The sequence below is a fragment of the Canis lupus genome, chromosome 14 (genome assembly GCF_011100685.1).
Source record: "Canis lupus familiaris isolate Mischka breed German Shepherd chromosome 14, alternate assembly UU_Cfam_GSD_1.0, whole genome shotgun sequence".
Classification (NCBI taxonomy): domain Eukaryota; kingdom Metazoa; phylum Chordata; class Mammalia; order Carnivora; family Canidae; genus Canis; species Canis lupus.
The window spans coordinates 14,035,167-14,050,011 of record NC_049235.1 but is presented as its reverse complement, the minus strand read 5'-3'; the positions used below and the strand labels follow the sequence as shown (position 1 = coordinate 14,050,011).

At 37.5% G+C, this 14,845-nt stretch overlaps 1 protein-coding gene across 20 annotated transcripts in view; it reads right to left on the bottom strand.

Annotated features, from left to right (window-relative positions):
* ADAM22 (ADAM metallopeptidase domain 22) overlaps window positions 1-14,845 on the bottom strand; it is a 224,354-nt gene that overhangs the window by 186,771 nt on the left and 22,738 nt on the right. For all 20 annotated transcript variants that reach the window (XM_038556711.1, XM_038556716.1, XM_038556719.1 and 17 more), the window contains one exon: window positions 2,021-2,097. In XM_038556711.1, coding sequence (XP_038412639.1) covers window positions 2,021-2,097 — 77 coding nt within the window. The remainder of the gene's footprint in view (window positions 1-2,020; window positions 2,098-14,845) is intronic.

Below are 14,845 nucleotides of genomic sequence, written 5' to 3'. Positions count from 1 at the left end.
TAGTCACACAGAGAGAGAGAGAGAGAGAGAGAGAGAGAGGCAGAGACACAGGCAGAGGGAGAAGCAGGCTCCATGCACCGGGAGCCCGACGTGGGATTCCATCCCGGGTTTCCAGGATCGCGCCCTGGGCCAAAGGCAGGCGCCAAACCGCTGCGCCACCCAGGGATCCCTATTTACCCATTTTAGAGAGAGATGGAGAACATGTGCATGCACGCGTGGGCAGAGGGAAGAACCCCAAGCAGACTCCTGACCAACCATGGATTCTAATGTGGAGCTGGATCTCATAACCCTGTGAGATCATGACCAGGGTCAAAATCAAGAATAGGGAACCCGGCAGACTGAGCCACCCAGGTGCTCCCCTATGTTACATTTCTTTTTTATGTTACATTTTTAAAAGGTACACAACCAAAGAACAAACAACTTCTATTAATGGGTCACCCAAATAGTCAGTTTCCATCTAACACAATGCTTTTCAGTATTTAAATTGTTTGAGAACTATAAAAATGTGAGGAAGGGAAGAAATATTTATGAAAGGTACCTATGACACAGCTTAATTAAAAAATAAACTAGGGGCAGGGTGCCTGGGTGGCTCAGTCGGTTAAGCGTCTGTCTTCAGCTCAGGTCATGATCCCAGGGTCCTGGGATCAGCCCGGCATCAGGCTCCCTGCTCAATGGGGGAGCCTGCTTCTCCCACTCCCTCTGCCTGCCACTCCTATGTATGCTCTCTCCCTGTGAAATAAATAAATAAAATCTTTAAAATAAAATAAAATAAAACAAAACAAAATAAAACTGGGGTACCTGGGTAGCTCAATCAGTTAAGCAACTGACTCTTGGTTTCTGCTCAGGTCATGGTATCAGGGTCATGAGACTGAATCCCACATGGGATCTATGCTCAGAGAATCTCCTGCTTGAGATTTTCTGCCTCTCTCCCTGCCTTTCTCCCTACCCCTCTCCCTGACTTTCTCTCTCAAATAAATTCATAAAATCTAAAACAATTAAATAAAAAATAAACTAATATGTGGCTTAAACATTAAGACAACACAAATGGTATTATTACACTTTTTAAACAAATTCCACAAAAATTAGGAAACTAGTAAGACTAATTATTAAATTAATCCACTGGACATGGCCTGCTACCTAAAAGGAAGATGTGACTTCTCCTTCCAAATACTGATTGACCTAGTCAATAACCCAACAGTTTATATGTGCCCAACTCCCAAAAGAAATCTAAACTGGCACTGCTCAACAGAACCTTTTGCAGTGATGGAAATGCTCTGCCTTGGCCCATAAGGTAACCAACACTTGAAAGGTAGCTAATGAGGGACGCCTGGGTGGCTCAGTGGTTGAGCATCTTTGGCTCAGGGCGTGATTCCAGGGGCCTGGGATCGAGTCCCACATCGGGCTCCCCACAGGAAGCCTGTTTTTCTCTCTGCCTATGTCTCTGCCTCTCTCTCTCTGTGTCTCTCATGAATAAATAAATAAAATATTTTTTTAAAAAAAAGAAAAGTGGCTAATGAAACTGAAATACAAAATATCCAAAATTACATCATATTTACAGAATAATCAGAGAACTCTAAATCTCAAAGAAATTGACTCCCCATTCAACATATCTAATACCATTATTAGGAGTCACACATCATGCAGCCAATCCTCCGAATCACTGAGCAAAAATGGTAACTCTTTTCTGCTCTTTAGAAAAACATTTTAATGCCCCAAATATTATTTTCACAATTTATTGCATTCATAGGAACTGAGATCACATATATTGTAATGCAATATATTAAAGTCTTCCCCTCATTACCTTCTTATATCTATTACAGCTGTTCAAATTCAAATGGATATCCATTTCCTGTTTTGCCAGACTTCATAACTTAAAATCAGTAGATAGAAAAGTTTTAAATGTAGTATTTAATTGATATGGGAAGATGAAATATAGTAAGATAACAAAAATTCACAAAAGGTTATAAAAGTGGATTGAATGTGTATCTGACAAAAGGAGTGAAGCTCAACAAAGACTTACTGGTTTAGCATGATGTCAAGAATAAAGGATGTTCCAAAGGCATCAACCTGGAAGCTTGCCTGGTCAACATGAGTCAACTGCAACATCAAAAAGATAAAAGGTACTTATTATTCAGCCATAGCAATGAGATAATAAGCATTTCTTAGGATGATTCAAAAAGGTTTAATATCATAAATTGGAAAACCAATTCAACACAGAGATTAAACGACAAAAAATAAAATCTGCACCTTCTCAGAAGCCAAGCATTCACCAATCTGAAGTACCACCTAATCCAAGAGGGCAAGTACTATACTTTTCCAGTTTATCTCAAGTAGCTAAACAGTCCATTTCCAAGAAGACTGCACTTCATTCATTTTATTCTATATTAAATGACTGGCTCCTTTAAAATTAAACTTTGTACATTAAAAAAGAAATACAGAAAAATATGTTCAAGAGTAAAATAATAAGAATATGAACTATTTACAAGGAAGAGATCTAAATCTCAAAAAAAGCCCTTTATCATTCTACCTGAAATACATACTTTAAGAATAATATTTCAGTTCTAATTTGCCAAATATAATTTCATAGAGGTTTCTATGTCTTCCTAGAGCAAAATTTAGCCTCTACTATCTATTGCAAATATCGCCTATGGAAATTTTGTTTGGAAAAAAAAATCACTATCTCTTATGCTATTTAGGAAGTCCCAGAGAAATCACAAGGGACTCTAAAAAATGTAATGTTACCAACAACACTAATATTAACATATTAAATAACCATGTGCATTAACTGAAGAGAAGGAAGCAAAAAACTTTTTATTCTGTTTGATTCTCCAAATATTAACTGTAGTTATAGCTAAGCAGAACTATGAATTAAATTTTTTGTTTATGTTTCTCTAGTACCCAAAATTTCTAGAACACGTACAATTCCAACAATGAGAATAAAACAAACACTATTTTATAGATAAAAACCATCTGAGCTACCGTATTTAAGTAGTATGTGAGGCAGATGGCGTTACTGTTCTCAGAGAACAAGCACATTTAAAAAAAAAAAAAGAAACACCCTAGGATTCTGTGAGGCATAACAGGCACCTCGATTATTCCTGGGATTTTCAAATAGTAAGCTTATGGTATTATGTGAAAGGAGAGAGCTTAATCAATAATAATAATAAAGCTTTTTGGAAGAAAAGGACAATCCTTGTCTTTTTTTTAAAAAAAGATTTATTTATTTATTCATTCAGAGAGAGACACAGGCAGAGGGAGAAGCAGGCTTCATGCAGGAAGCCTGATGTGGGACTCAATCCCAGGTCTCCAGGATCACACCCCGGGCTGCAGGCGGCGCTAAACCGCTGCGCCACCGGGGCTGCCCCAATCCTTGTCTTTTAAAGTGTCTGAAAGAAGTAGGGGTAGGAGAATGCCAAACTTCAGTTGCTAACACACTCCAATCCCCATGGAACCCCAAGAATGAAGAAATATTTGGATACCTCTCAGCCTCATTACCTCATTCAACTTTAACTCCTGGCTCTTCCCAGGTAACACCCAGGCTATCATCTAACTCTGGCTTTTTTTCCTTTTAATAATTTTTGAAGCCATACCTTACTCCTCATTTCCATATCTGCCACAAATCATATTCTCATTTGATCTAAAATGACTCTTTACAAAACCCCAAATGTAAGCCTCAGTTTTTCCAGTGTGTCAAATACAAACTTTCTTTCCCTGGATATCAAGATCTTCCACAATCACCTCCCTCCATCCCAGACATAATGGCACACAAGTCCCAAGGGACCCACCCATATCCTATTCATGCTCAATTTTCTGTTCTATTCTGTAATTCAACAAGCTGTGTGAATTTCAACTTTTTTTGTGTGGCTTTCATTCATCACTTCTGAGGAGTGCCTTTGTGAACCAGACCCTTGGATAGCAGTCTTCACCAAGGACATTTCCCAGAAATGGCCCTATCCATCCCTCAAGATGTAGGACAAACTCCTCTTTGTGTCAATCTCTTAGGGCTGTCATTACAAAGTACCCAGACTAGGTGGCTTCCACAACAGAAATGTACTTTCTCATAGTTTTGGAGGCTAGAACGACAAGATCAAGGTGTAGGCAGATGTGGTTTCTCCTAGGACCTCTCTCCTTGACTTCTCACTGTCCTCACATGGCCTTTTCTCTATACATGTGCACATCTGACATCACTCTCTCTCTCTTCTTATAAGGACATCAGTCGTACCATATTTAGGGCCCACTCTAATGACCTCATTTAACCTCAGTGACCTCTTCAAAAGTCTTAACTCCTGAGTGGGAAAAATTAGGGAGACAAACCATGAGAGACTCCTAACTCTGGGAAACAAAGGGTTGCAGAAGGGGATGGAGTAACTGGGTGACTGGCACTGAGGAGGGCACTTGATGGGATGGGCACTGTGTGTTATATTGTACATTGGCAAATTGAATTCAAATTTTGTAAAATGTAAAAAAAAAAAAAAGAAGAAAAAAAAACATTAACGGGGGATTCCTAAACCTTCATTTTGTAATGGGAACAAAATACAGTTCACTGAGTATACTAATATACTAAAAGCCATAAAAAATGTCAAAAATAAATTAATAAAATAAATAAATAAATAAAGGCCTTATCTCCAAACAGGTTCACAGCAGTGGTTAGGGCTTCAACATAGGAATTTTGGAGGAGACACAGTTCAGTCTAAATACTCCTCTTGCATGAAATCTTCTCATTCTTTTCCAATCTCCTCACCTCCCTCAAAACTGTTCAGTTTGATATGAGGGTCTCAGTACTGATCAGCATTCAGGTACTCAGTAAGCACTTCCTGATTGACTCATTTGAGGATTTGTTTGATATCAGTCACCTGGATACATAAACAACAATTGAACAGCTATAAATTACCTAAATTACCTGCACTCCTTCCATCAAGGTTGTTCTTAATGCCATGTCAAAGGATAATGTCTTTCCTGTTGTCTAAAAGCTTTTTGAGTTTCCTGAAGTACTAACAACCATGTTTTGGAACAGCCTGAGGAAAGCTCTGTTTACCAGAACTGATGTCTCAATTAAAACCTCTCTTCCCTCCATTCTTTCTTGGCACTTACTGTGGCGAGCAGAGCAGAGGCCCCATGTTATTCATCCTGGTATTGTGATTCAGTGTAGGGATCTAGATAACATTACCATTCTTTTTCAGTAAGATGTTTACTGCTTATAATAATTTCATCTAATTCTTGCTTTGTTTTTCCTGCAGCTTCAATTTACATCTAGTATCTTACTTTATTGATCTCCAATGTGTCCCAAAGAGAAACGCATTACTTAAAATTCAAAAGAAAATCTATTGACAGAATGTTTAACTACTGTTGAGTAAAAAACGTTTGCATTATTAATAGTAATAGAAACAACAGTATATTAAAATTGTTTTAACCTAAGGCAAGCTTCCTTAGACTGTATACAGATTGATTCACTTAACAAATATCTTCTAAGAGTCTAGCAAGTGCTGCAAACTTTTGATTTGGTAGACAAGGTGCTTAAGAAAACTGATCATGTTTCTCTTTTAGTGGAGCTTATTTTCTAGTGGAAACAGAAAATGACAAATAAAATGACAGAAAATGAACAATAAAAAATAAATTCAGAAATAAATACACCACTCTCAGATTTTTTTTCACTCTCAGATTTAATAAAACAAGGTCAACAGGTGATCATGGTAGATGGGATCCTAGGTGATCCTGGAAGCCTCTCTGCAGAGGTGGTATCTAGGGGACACATGAATGACTAAAAGGAATCTGTAGTAGATAGAATAATGGCCCTAAAGATGCCCACACTCTAGTTCCCAGAACCTATGAACATATGACCTTACATGACAAAAGGGGTTTACTTATGTGATTAATTTAAGGATCTTGAGATGTAGAGATTATCTTGGGTTATCTAGGTGGGCCCAATCTAATCACAAAGGTCTTTATAAGACCAGAGTCTTAGAAGGGTCAGGGTCAGAGAAGGAGATATGATGATGGAAACAGAAGTTAGGATAAGGTGAGGCAAAGGCCATATGCCATGAATACTAGAGCCTCTTAAAACTGGAAAAGGCAACAAACAATTCTCCGCAAGAACCTCCAGAAGGAACACAGTCCTCCTATCACCTGCATCTTGGCTTTGTGAAACCTATTCCAGGCTTCTAATCTCCAGAACTGTAAGAAAATAAATTTTTGTTGTTTTATAATTTTAAGTGTGTGTAATGTACTACAGCAGCAATGGGAAACCAATACAGCATCACTAGCAATGTCATTTAGAAAAGCAGTTCCACTAAAAGAGTTGATTGCACTAGTGGTTCAATGTCATTCTCCCAGATTGGTTAAAACCAAGGTACTCACAGCTGTAGGACTGGAACTCATGAAGGCACAAGGATCAAACTCCAAACACAAGACTTCCCAGACAAACAAAACTCACAGTGGTGATCACTAAAATAAATGTGAGCATGGTTTCCTTGCATTCTGTGTGGCCTTCTCTCTTTCCAAAATATACCTTCCACAAGTTTGACTTAAAAAGCAGGCCAAAGAGAACAAATATGTTTACATCTTTAGGTTATCTTGGAGAAATAATTAAGTAGAATTACACTGACACGATGCTATATTAACAATCCAGCTTCTTAGCCAACACCATCAATGTGAGCCAGGATGGGTCTCAGAAAGTTAATCTTAGACTCTGCTTTTTTTTTAGTTCAGAGGAAAAGGAAATGTTTGAGAAGAGATAACTTGTATAAGATCAGGATTTTCTCCTTTTGGGGAGGAGAAGGTAATAACATATATTGCTAAACAAAAATTCTCATATTCATTAATTTTCATTTGAATGTTAAAAGGTAGTAATGGCTCTCAGAGATATTTTTTAAAATGTAATTTTGGGCAGCCCTGGTGGCGCAGCAGTTTAGCTCCGCCTGCAGCCCAGGGCATGATCCTGGAGACCCTTGATCGAGTCCAACATCAGGCTCTCTGAATGGAGCCTGCTTCTCCCTCTGCCTGTGTCTCTGCCTCTCTCTCTCTGCATCTCTATGAATAAATAAATAAAATATTTTAAAAATAAATAAATAAAATAAAATGTAATTTTGCAGAAATGCTTTCTTCCAAGTTACTACATTAGAATGATTTGTGATTTTAAAAACTATTAATCAAACACTTCGGTATCAGAACAATACGAAGAAAACCCCTAAAGCTCATATAATACAACATCCTTATTTTACAAATAAGAACACTGAGACTAGTGTGGGCAAGTATCATTTGCAAAGACACATTGCTTGGTAACAGAGGCCATTCCAGCACCCTTCGTTTGGGTTTCATTCTGCAGCTTGGAGGTGCTTGCAGGTTTAACTGGGTCCTTATGAGTAATTACTATAATAGGAGCATTTTTAGAGTATTAAAATGCTCTAAAGAGCATTGTTAAAGCACCTGAAAAGAAAATTAAACAATGAAAAACAATGTTCAGAACTGTTTTCACCCGAATAGTCAATAAGTTACCACATCTGACACAAAGCACACATTCTGAGGCCAACTTGATTATAACTTAAGAAATTAAGAATTAACGTAGACATGGAAATCTATTTTTTTAAGGAAAAAAATTACATAGGTATGGTAAAGTGTGTGTGTTTTAAGGACTAAGATAGCAGTGAGGCTGACATCTACAGAAACTGTGAAACAAAAGATTGAGGGAAAAACATGCAAAAATATAAAATAACTATCCAGATGGCAAGAAAACTTAATAAATCAATAAAATTACATAAGGATAATTTTAATTTCAAATTTCAAAAATGAATCACAGGATTTTAGGACCAGAAGAACCTGATATAAATTCCCAGATTGAGGCCTATTTATTATTCATGGATAACAGCTGAAATTTAAATGTAATGCTAACATAACCCCATGCTCCTGTGCATTTTGCCTCTTGGCAGCCTTTTTCTCCTTACATCTCCTAGAGCCAAAGAACCAGGGCCAACCTATATATCCCAAAGATCAAATAAGTACAAATGAACTTTTCAAGACTGCTTTATTCATAACCATTTTTTAAGGTTAAGTTGACACTAAAACTTATTTATGGTAGAATCAAAACTTTGACACAAAGAGAAAGACAAGGAAGTTTGGGTTTTTAATTAAGCCCAACTTGAATAATGAATCAATGAATACCAATGGTGGGAGTATTATCAAACAGCATTGTGTAATCTGGTAACTGTGAAAGTAATTAACATTATTAAAAAGAAGTCTTTATGCATGTAACAGAATCTTTAGCTTTTCTGTATCCTAAATACTTCTTTACTATTTTATTGCTTCAGGTTAGTTAAAAAAAAAAATACAAGTGTAATTCCTGGCATCTAATACACCTTGAACTCCGTGAAAAAGCAAAATATCAATAATCACTTGCATATTTTATCCCTTTTTCTCTACAACAGAAAAGGCCAAGTGAAAAATCACCACAATCTCACTATAATTACTCCACTGCGTTATGTAAATTTCTGACAAAAGAGCTCAAAGAGACACATCTATTAAGAGCCCTCATTCTACAATTTGTTTTGGCCACATCCGCAGGATAGTGTTCCCCCTGGCTAGTAAAGATATGGAAATAATCTGTGAAGTTGAATTCTGTGAAAAGCGAACATGTGTGAGCCTAACATGCAGCCAATTCCCATGGTTTTCCCCTCCAGACTTGCTCTCCAACTCAAGTGCCAGTTCTTGCATGGACTTTATTTGATGTGAAAAATTGTACAACTGATGTAAACATGTTCAACTGATGTGACACCCTTGTTTGGGGATGGATGACCCAAGGAGAGATATTATGCCATAATAAATCCCAGTACCTAGGAACCTCTAGATGAAGCCATACGTATCACAAAAAAAGGCTTTTTTTTTTTTTCATTTAATATATATATTTTTTATCATTGGCAATACTTTGCAGAACCAATATAATTTGAATTTCAGTCACATTCATTTGGCTTCTATATTGAGTCATAATTTTAAAATGAAGTTTCATCTTAAATATTCTAAAAGTGGAAAGGGCTGCTACTAGACTATTAATCTATTTACAGCGCATGTATTTATTAATCGTAACAATAGGTGCAAGTCAAAGCACCTGTGGCAGTAATGGATTTTGAATTATTGTAGATTAAGAAAGAGATAAAGAACATATTTAAAAATCTGTACAAGAGGAGGCTGTCAAATTCCTTTAGAACCAGGTGAACCCATTCCTGCTGATTTACCTAATGTGTGAATTAAGAAAAATTCAAGATTTATTGAGATAATCATAGAGTAGTCAGGCATATTAAGCACTTTTTCTCAAAGTTGAGGATGTGGTCTATGTTCTTTGCCACTAACTCTGAACTAGCACGGTGCACTGCATTACATTTTATTTAATCTAAAGAAAAATATTTTCCTAATTTTGATCAGAAAGATAAAGAACTATAAACACGAAGGAAAGTGACCAAACTGAAGGATGTTGAAAGACTTTCTTTAGTGAGTCCTTGACAAGTGTTCTCTGAATTTGCCTGGGTGAAGTTTCCATTCTGGTGGCACTGAAAGCCCCAAGGTCTGTGATTCCCTGGCAGGCAAAGGCCCTTCTCTCCAGGGGCCCTGGCTTCCACAAGCTGCAGGCAGGCAGAGAGACTGTGCTGATACAGGCAGCTCTGATGTTCTCATCTCCATTCAGGAAGTCAGGCAGCCTCATTACCTATTTATGCTCCAGCTATCTTCTGATAAATCAGTCTCTCCATCATGGTGGCCATTAACCGCCCATTATGAGGCCTTCATTTAAGGCCTGAACAAGAAATGCTTACTCGTATAATTCTGAAGTCAGAGCAGACCTTTCAGATCTTTAGTAGTCAGAGAGCCATATCATATGTAGGGATATTGAGTTGTAATTAAATCGGAGTGCAAGAAACCCCAACATTTGGATGTGACAAAATCAGCAGACAAAAATGAACAAAAAGACAAATCAGGCCTGGAAAACTGATATTCTTCCTTAATGCAAGAACATTTGGGAGAAAAATGACAGGTCTTTCTGGCCCCACCTGTGACTTGATACTTAAGAGTGAATTATGTAACTTTCCTATACTTCATCTTGCCTTTCCCCAAATGTGAACTGAAAAGAGTATCAATTATAGAACGCTGTGAGAAAAATACTTAAAAATTTTTGTTTATGGTGAAAGTATATAAAAGCTTGTTACAAGGAATAAGGTAACTACTGAAAGCTAAGTAAAAGACAGGCAAGAAGAGCAGAGGAGGGAAAGTGAGTAAACGATTAAGCTATTACATTATCAAATTGATAACTAGTCAGTTCAGATCTAAATCAGATCATTTTAAAAACAGGCCTCAAAGTAAGGGTTGTCTCTGCCAGCTGGGTCACAGTCTCTCCTGGAGGCAACGTCGGAAAGAACAAAGAATGGTGAGTTCTTCACACCAAGATTCACTTCACTCAGTGCTGGTATGTCAATGGACTTTTGTTTGCTTGCTTGCTTGCTTAATGTCATCTTCATTACAAAGATATTAGAGATGTCTGAGAGCTATGGCTCATTTCCACTAAAGGGCCAGCTCCAAGTGTTCAAAGAAAGAAAAATCAGAAATAACACTGGACAAAATCCCATGATGAATAGCTGGCACATAAGAATTCCATAGCATTTTCCTTGGGAAACAAATTCACATGAGATAAAAAGGTTTTTCCTCTCCTAGAACTAAAGACTAAAACTACATAACTCAGGAGGGCTTTCTGCTCATGCATAAACATAAACATACATTTAGTAAACTTTAAAAGGACCAGATTCCTAACTTCCTAACATACCTCATCTGTCCAAAAACTTTCCAAGAACATAGTGAAGAAATAATCAAGTAAAATACTGTAAGAACAAAGCTCCTGCTTAAAAGAAAAAGAAGAAGAAAAAAAAAAGGCCGTAAGTTTCTAATGGCAGAGATACTCAAAAGATGTTTTTATCTATAACTTGACAGTCCCTCACTAAGGGCTTTCTTTATTAGGATGTAAAATGACGGAATTCCAGAGACAAGAACCCTTGCAAAAATATTCCATTTTTTTGTTTCTCAAGTCAGCTAGAATGAAGACTGATATGAAGAACACATTAGCTATCTTACCACAACTATGAAGGAAAGGAAGAAATGCAAATTTGTGTGTGAGAGAGAGAAAACATTACCAGCCATCTCTGAGGAAACCATGTCTCAAAACCATAGAATCTTTTCATGCACACATAAGTTACCAGATAGCAAGAAGCTGTTAGATTCAGTATGACATGAATCTGCCCCCCATATTCTTAAATGGATTGGCTTCCACATACTATTAGCTGGCATCTCCAAGCTGCTTTGAAAAATAACTCCTTGCTCTTAAGTTACAGGAAAACTGAAAGAATCCATCCATGATGTATGTTTGAGAGAAAACACAAACACCCAATAAGAAAAATTTTGTCACGTATGCTTCATTACATGTACCTGGTCTATAATCTTTCCGGGATGTTAACTTCAAAAGCATCAAAACTTTCTATGTACAAGCAAAGTAAGTACAATTTTTCAAACATATTACTAGGAAAAAAAATCAAAGGTGTAGCGAAATAATGAAATTATTTTATTGGATGAGGGTAATGAAATTACTTTTACTTGCACTTCTTTTATTTATTGGAGCCAGGCATTATTTGTCTTAGCAATAAATAGATCGTTCTTGTCACCTAATCTTCAGCACTAAACATTTTCCCTAGAAAAGTGAAATGCCTTTTAAAAATACATTGACTGCTGGGATCCCTGGGTGGCGCAGCGGTTTAGCGCCTGCCTTTGGCCCAGGGCGCAATCCTGGAGACCCAGGATCAAATCCCACGTCAGGCTCCCGGTGCATGGAGCCTGCTTCTCCCTCTGCCTGTGTCTCTGCCTCTCTCTCTCTCACTGTGTGCCAATCATAAATAAATAAAAATTTAAAAAAAAAAACTAATTAAAAAATAAATAAATAAAAAAAATACATTGACTGTAAATAATCTCTGAAGTTAGGAAATTCTAAAAAGTACTGTTATTAGGAGAGACAGAAAGCCTCAATGAATCAAAAATAGAGTCACATTATCCAGTGGGCATCCAATAATGCTTGCATGTGTCTGTTTCTGTGCATGTGTGTATTATGTTATGGCAAGGAAAGTTTGTAGCCAACTGTAACCTAGAAAATAATTACTACTAGATATAAGCAAATTCTATAAGCTGATGAGCCTGACTCCAAAAAGCCTGAATAGAAGGAATAACCACTGCCCTAAAAGAGGGAGATGAGACACAGATCATCACTAAGGGGTCTTCTAGACTAGGATGAGCTAACAGTGTCCAATGATAGAAAGTCAGAATCGAGTATAGAGTATCCCTTAGCCCTGAAATATATCTTCACACAAGAAACGAAACACACACACATACACAATGTAGTCTTGGAGATATTTTTTTATGGCTTTGTGTCTAAACACAAAAAGAAATAAAATCCTTAGTCCCACCACTCTTTATTTCAGTGGCATACACGCAGCTCTTGCTAGAAACAACTTCATGTCAAAGACATGATACAACTTGACTCCTTCTATGTAAAAAACAGAAAGGATAAGCAAACAGTCAACAAGCAGCCATGGCCTCCTTAGGGTGGGTTTGTGGTGCTGGGGAGCCACCAGCTGGAGTAGAGCCATTTTTTCTTTCCTCTGTTTAAACTCGGCCTTAACAGAGGAGCACACATGCAGGGGCCCTAGACTGTTTTTGATGTTACATACATGACCTGGGACTCTATGTTGCTGATGTGTTTCCATATAAAGTTGAACAAACTCTAATTGTTGCCTCCACTGAGCACAAATTGGAGCATAAAGAGCACTTCGTGCATCTGACACGCTGGGTTAAAGAAAGGATTTCTACAAGACATCTTGATTCTTTTTACAAAGGAAAAAGCCTGGGCACAGTCTCTTTGTCCATTTTATGATAGTTTTTTACTGGCTGTTTCTCAGAAGCCAATTAATACTTTGAAATAACATAGAGTTTATTTTGTAAGTAATTTATGATACCATAGGAGAATGTATTCATTTCTGAGAAGTATGTAGCTAGTGGCTGTGAACCACACCCACTGAGTTTCTGGGAAGCTGCCTCCTGGCAGGGACTCCTGACTGAAATGTTCCCCAGATCAGCATCCTCAGCAAACTGCCACCGAGCCATCCCCTTTGTCCTTCTCTGGCCTTCCCTGCATGGGTATACTATCTCCACACCACCACCACCTCCTGAACCCTTTCCGTGGGCACAGGACTCCTTGAGAACCACAGAAGACTCAGGAAGACACAGTCTCTGTCCACAGATTTTAATTGTCTGCAAAGACATTTTACTACTAGGTAAGGGAACAATCCAGCGCTAAAATGTTTTCTCCTAAAGAATTTCCCTCTGTTTTAAAACTGTGAGCAGTTTCATTTGAAAAGCTGCAGAGGGTATCTGCTAAGACTCTAGATTCCAGAGCCAAATTTCCTGTTTCAAATTCTACCTCCACCCCTTCCCCAAGTTAATGATCTCGCACAAGTTATTTAAACTCTCTATGCCTCAGGTACTCCATTTAGTAAGTGGGAACCACAGTAGCAATCTCAGGACTGCTGGAAGAGGGAGTACATGTAAGGTTCACAGAACAGTCTAGCTCCACCAGTGCTGTTTATCACTGTATCACATGAGTAGAAAAATCTGAGTAGGTGTAATAGAATTTTGTATTACAACCAGGACTCAGAAATTTTCTTCCTTACTGTTGTCACTTCCAGATAACAATTCCTCTGTCCCTCTATCTTTGAGGTCCATGCCTTACAGCTACATCACCCTCACTCTATACCAAGTGCCTAAGTACAATATAGCACCTTGCTTGGCACAAAGTATGTGCTCACTTATGAATTTAAAATAAACGTGACAACTGTTATCTGACAATAATATAAATAAAAGTTATTTTGTAAATTGTAATTAGCCAAAAATGGGAAGTAGCTCTTAGGAATATAACCATAATAAAGGTTGCTTTAATTTAGTTTAAATTATTTTATTGGCTTCTTTTAGTTCTCTAGTAGTTACAAACACTACCATCGTTAAAGAGGGTACAACCCTTCTTAGCATGTGCATTCCACTGATGGTCCTTGAAAACTTCTGACCTGTATTCCATGCTCAATTTAGTCAACTAACATTTGTTAGTGAGTGTGGTAGTCATTTGACTTGACTACATGACTTGAAATATGTATTATCTATAGGACAGAGGGAGAAAGACAGGACTTTGAGCTTTAGAAAAACTCAATGACTTAAGCAATTTCATTTCCCACCAGTTAGGAAAAAAATATCTATTCAAAACTACCCCTGTGTGGCACAGTCCATTAAGCATCCAGCTCTTGGTTTCAGCTCGTGCATGATCTCAGGGTCATGAGACGGAGCCCAGCGTTGGGTTCTGCTCTTAGCATGGAATCTGCCTGAGAGTCTCTCTCTCTTCCTCTGTGCCTCCTGCTCATGCTTTCTCTATCTCTATCTCTCTGTCTCTCTCTAATAAATAAATCTTTAAAGAAAAAAAAACTATTTTGAAAAAATGATTATTGAGCCTATTTTATTAGCTTTTGAGACAGCTCCTCAACCCCTATTTGTGGTCTGTTCCAATGCTGAATCATCTTATTTTCCCTCTTACATAGCTAACAAAACTCTCTTAAAGCAATTTAGGCCTATTGCCTCCATTTGTGAAACAGGATATGTTCAAAGATAGGATGGAAGCATGCATCTATTAGACACAGCAGAAATTATGTACTACTTTGTAAGCTTTACAGCAGGCTAGCACTAAAAATATCTACCAACCACACAAAATAAAACATCCTGCAAAGAAAGTAAA